Source organism: Gavialis gangeticus, unplaced genomic scaffold (assembly GCF_001723915.1).
Source record: "Gavialis gangeticus isolate Ggan-Ray unplaced genomic scaffold, GavGan_comp1, whole genome shotgun sequence".
In the NCBI taxonomy this organism is placed as follows: domain Eukaryota; kingdom Metazoa; phylum Chordata; order Crocodylia; family Gavialidae; genus Gavialis; species Gavialis gangeticus.
In genome coordinates, this window is record NW_017728998.1 from 46,388,242 (window position 1) to 46,393,602 (window position 5,361).

General features: G+C 42.8%; 1 protein-coding gene across 10 annotated transcripts in view; it reads left to right on the forward strand.

Annotated features, from left to right (window-relative positions):
* Window positions 1–5,361, forward strand: part of CNOT1 (CCR4-NOT transcription complex subunit 1) — a 137,605-nt gene that overhangs the window by 46,232 nt on the left and 86,012 nt on the right. For all 10 annotated transcript variants that reach the window (XM_019505839.1, XM_019505844.1, XM_019505848.1 and 7 more), the window contains exons 9-10: window positions 2,147–2,273; window positions 2,635–2,745. In XM_019505839.1, coding sequence (XP_019361384.1) covers window positions 2,147–2,273; window positions 2,635–2,745 — 238 coding nt within the window. The remainder of the gene's footprint in view (window positions 1–2,146; window positions 2,274–2,634; window positions 2,746–5,361) is intronic.

Consider the following 5,361-nt stretch of genomic DNA (forward strand, 5'->3'; position numbering starts at 1 on the left):
TCCAATTTGATTCAGAGATTTGATCCCAATTCACCCACCAAATTGGGCTGAATCTCTACTGAATCGAATTGGGGACCGACGTTTTACACAGCCCTAATAGCTATATGGACTTTCTACAAGGGTAATACAAAGGACATTGAAACTCTGTCTATATAATCAGGCTTGTAAGTTACTAAAGTAGTACAAATAACCAGTTGGAGTGTTCACCAAGAAAGTGAAAGAGGCAACTAAGATTGTATTCAGATATTCTTTTTGGATCATGTTTGGGTATACAATATAATAAATCGTGTCTTTCTCCTGCATACTTCTGCAATGTATATGTAAATCAGCATCAGATCTTGTAACTGTAGTAATCAAGGATGGAAGATGGTATCAGTCTTTCATGTTAATTGGACAGAAGGTAGTGTTTCATACTGACAAAATCAGAGATGCATAACAAGTTTTCATAAGCAGTGGGGTTACTTCATGAGGTATGGTAACTTATGGGATGCATCTCTGATTTAGTTAGTCATAAGGTGCAAATCTACCCTGCCTTCCATCAGTACTGCTGTCAGCCTTGTAAGAGCACATGCATAACTTCTGATTGCCACTACCAGTGATGTGCACACATGCTCATTTTAAAGACACACTTGAATCAGGCTCATGACAAATAAAATGTGTGATTAAGTGTTAAATCTTATAAGAAGCCAAGACAATAGAAGTTGTTCTACAGTTCAAAATGTTAGCACTCTAGTGAAAAATCTTTTCTTTTGAAGTGTTCGGAACTATAGATCATATCCCTAAGTACAGTACTCAAAAGCAATATTACTTTTGATTTGGTGTGAGCTATAAAATACACCTTACCACTTACGCTATTTAGTTTTGTATTTCAGTTACTAAAAATGAATTTAGAAAAAAAACAACCCAAAGCTATTAAGAGGACAGTTAGAGCATATGTTAAAGTTGCTTTTTTACTTATACTAATAATTCTCTCTCTTAGACCCCTGCCAGACATAGAGGTTTTGAAGGCATGATGGCATCTGATCCACAGTCCTCACAGTCTAACTTCCTGCCATGCCACATGTATATAGCAGAAGTTGTGATTTTTGGGATCAGACATTAGATGCCATTACACCTTATTGCTGGTGCAGGGGGAGCCTGGGATCATAATTCTGAGCTCCCCCTGCACAACCAAGTAGCAAGCCCCTTCAAGTGACAGAGCTCCCAGCCTTGGGGTCTTATGGCACACCCCCGTGGCTGGGAGCCTGGATGAGTTAATGGGCTCCCAGGTGTGGGAGCACATGGTACATCCTGGACGGCTTGTAGCCCCTTCAGCTGATGGGGTGCCCCTGTGCCTGGGATCGCAATAGCTGTGGGCTCCCAGCCAGGGGGTGCACTTGGCCATATATTCAGTTTAATGGTGTGATAAGAACCAACCACAAGGCTTTTGTGTGCTTTTTGTGGAGTAACATAGTGTTTCATTCCTTGGTTTATGATGCCATTAACTCTTTTAAGCTGTGGCCAGGTTCCAACTTAAGATGTGATTAAGTGGTTAATTACATCTTGAAGTGTTACATGGCAGGGACTTTAGTTCGTAACTTTATGCTGGTCTAATTAAGAACTTAAGAAATCTTAACTTTACATTGACGACAAACTTTGCAGGGCAGGAAACTTTTTTTAAGCTTTGAGAAACAACTTAATTTGCTTTCTTAACTCTGCCTGTAGTGCTAGCTTTTCTGGCATGAGGCATTTTAAAAGTTAACTGACAGAGCCTGGAATATCAATTGATGAGTGTCATTATAGGTGACGTTGGCCTAAAGAAAGAAAATACTGGCATATAGGGTGCCCTTGCACTGTTTTCCATAGAGCTTATAATCTTGGGTAGGAATTAACTGCAACCTTTGGGAGAAGATCCAGTGAAAGACATCACAAAAATCTTGTGCATTATACAGTCTCTGGACCATCACAGCTACAATCTCTTACTCTACTACTACTTCTGAGTTGAGTGCAGTTTTGTATTCCTGTACTGTGCACAATACTGGTTTTCAAACAGTTGGTTTTTTTCGTTTTTTTGCTGTATATCTGTGTAACTCTCCTTTGTGTAATGCTGTCTGAAACTTACATGGATACTAAAGCCAGCATCTGTTTCTTCTGATTATATTTTTAGTGTTGAAGAATGTCGCAATATAATCATGCAGTTTGGTGTGCGGGAGGTCACAGCTTCTCAGGTTGCCAGAGTTTTGGGAATGATGGCCCGAACTCATTCAGGGTTGACAGATGGTATTCCATTACAAGTAAGTGAGCTGTTTTAAATACTGATGATACATTTTTATATATATTTGCATTTTAATGAGCAGAATAGTCTACTGCCCCCCCCCAGGAGCAGTGCAGGGTGGAGATTCTGGAACTGATCCCTGGTTCCACCACAGAATTGCTGTTAAGGCAGTCATCCTGTGTCATGTTTTACACTTCATGTTTATTCTATGGATGGGTCTTACCTTACTGAAGTAAATGCTCTGATTCTTGGATAAATGCTAGTATCAAAAATGCCCATTTTGTTATTCTTGCTAGCTTGTTTAATTCCTCTTCCTTGAAATGCAAGAAGTTCCTAAACTTTTTTTTACTAGTAATTGATCACATGCATTTAATTTACAGTCCATCTCAGCTCCTGGAAGTGGGATCTGGAGTGATGGGAAAGACAAAAGTGATGGAACACAAGCTCACACCTGGAATGTGGAGGTTTTAATAGATGTTCTTAAAGAGTTGGTAAGTTCACGAATATCTTACTTTTAGCACCATTTCTGAAAGGAAGCTTACAACAATATGGTCACAAACCTCGTGTTCAGAGCATACCTGCATTACAGTAATAGTGCATGTTGGTTGGTTTGTTTCTGGAGCGCAGAGTACCAGCACATCTAAACTGAAATGCATTTGTTTCATTTGAACAAAGTAGAGCACTACAGGAAATGAAAAAAGCGTACAAGTGCCTAATCTTCAGGGCCTGTAGGAGGCTTAGTGAGCAAAGAATTTACAGAATCTGCATTTTGGTTTGTTTTTTTTTGAATGTTTTCTTGGAGCTAATAATAGTCTGCTTATGTAATTAGGCAGTAGTGGTCAAGAATTGACAGGCAGTATGGTTTGTGATGCATATAGTGTAGTCTAGATAATTTCATACCAGTTGTCATATATTGCATATAATATTCATAGATTGTAGAGTCAGAAGGGACCACAATGGATCATCATGTCCAACCCCCTGCCCCTGGCAAGAAAGAGGACCAAGGTGAGGTGACCCCAGCCAGGTGACTGTCAAGCCTCTTCTTGGAGACCTGCAAGTTAGATGATGGTGCCACCTCTCTTGGAAGCCCATTCCAGATTTTGGCCACCCTTACTGTAAAACATTTCTTCCTAATGTCTAACCTAAATCTGCTCTCCACTAGTGTGCATCCATTATTCCTAGTTAATCCCTGGGGTGCTCTGGTAAATAGTGCATCCCTAATTCCCTGTTGTCCTCCCTTGATAAACTTTATAGGCAGCTACAAGGTCTTCCCTCAGACTTCTTTTGTGAAGGCTAAAGAGATCCAGATCTCTCAACCTCCCCTCATAGAGTCTTTCATGGAGGCCACTAATCATGTGAGCACACCTCCTCTGAACCCTCTAAGATCCCTCTCAGTTGCTGAGCTGCTGAGGAGGTCATCCCCCAACCTATAGGTGTCCTGGGGATTCCTCCTTCCTAGATGGAGTATCTTGCATTTATCTTTGTTGAATTGCATCCTATTTCATTCTGCCCATTGATCCAACCTGTCCAGGTCAGCCTGTATCTGCTCCCTCCCCTCCGATGTGTTAACTTTGCCCCATAACTTGGTATCATCTGCAAACTTGGAGAGGGTGCTCTCCACACCCTCATCCAAATCGCTAATGAAGATATTAAATAACACTGGTCCAAGGACTGAACCCTGCGGGACCCCACTGCCCACCTCCTTCCAGGATGAGAACAACCCATCCACCACCACTCTCTGGGTGTGGTCCCTAAGCCAGTTGACCACCCACCTGGCTGTGTAGGCATCCATTCCACAGCCTACTAGCGCTTCCCTATGAGAATAGGATGCAAAACTGTCGATAGGATGTGAAACTGTTTCATCTACTACCTCGCATTTTACTACCTTGCAAGTAGTAATTCTTGTAAGGAGTGCCCCAGATACCCAATACACAGTATGCGAGAATGGAGTAATTAAATGGGCCACCAAGGTGCAGCAGATGCTGTATAAAACTGAATATTGAATTAATGTATAATCGGGGACTAAGTAGGCTTGTTCAGCGTAAATAGCAGCATGGTTTATAAAAGTAAGTAAATAGAAAGAAATGTGTAACCTTCTCATAGTTATCAAATGGGATTCTGTTCTGCTTGACCTTGGGTCCAAGCCTTTGCTTATGTTCTTTTAACTGATTTGAGGAAACTGTTCGTTGTAAAATTCTTTGTGGCAAGTGCCAGGCTCGGCAGAGAAGTTGTCACTTTGTGACGCACTAAAATTTCAAACAGCATGTTGACAAATCTCTAAGTGCTACTTTTCTTTTGCCCAGGAAGCAAATTTGTGTTCAGAATTTTCCATCTCTTCTCTTCCCTTTGTTGTTTCCTAATCTATACACCTGCAGCTGAGTTTTTTTTTCTTGCCCATCTCAGTGTGTCCAAGACTGGAAATAAAGATGGTGGCTGGTCATTTTTTGAAAGAAATAAAATCCAAGTACAGAAGATCCTCGCTATTCACGGGGGTTATGTTCTGGAGATCCCTGCGAACGATGAAATCCACAGATACTGACAGGGCTCCCCCACAGCACCTTGGGACTAACGCTTTTCCCCAGAGTGCCACCGTGGCTGCCTCCATCAGCGGCGGCAAAGGTGCCACCGCCACCATCCCCATCTCCGGGGCTTCCCTGCAGTGCCTAGGGACTGACCGACGACCCCCCCCCCCCCCCCCCCCTGTGCCTGAGCACTGCTGCCACTACCTCCTTCCACGTCCCTGGCCGCTCACTCCGCCTGCCTCCTGGCTCTTCCCTCCCCTGTGAATATTTGAATCTGTGAATCTGGAGTTCGTGAATGAGGGTTTCCCGTAGTTCTTTCAGTCTAGTCATGCACTTTGAATAAAATTCTATATATATAGAATCCGTCCATCCGTCTGTCCGTAATGCTCTTGGAGAGCTCTGATTTGGTCATCTCAGCAGCCAATTACAATGCTTACTGAAACAATTAATCGGGGTGCTCTGCACAGACAAACAGCCAGACATGGGGTGGGGGTGTTGCGGGGCCAGATGCAATGGAGGTTGGTGGGGGATGCATGAAACTCTCAAACTTGGTGGTGGAAGGGACAAAGCCCGCCCGCCCCCCCC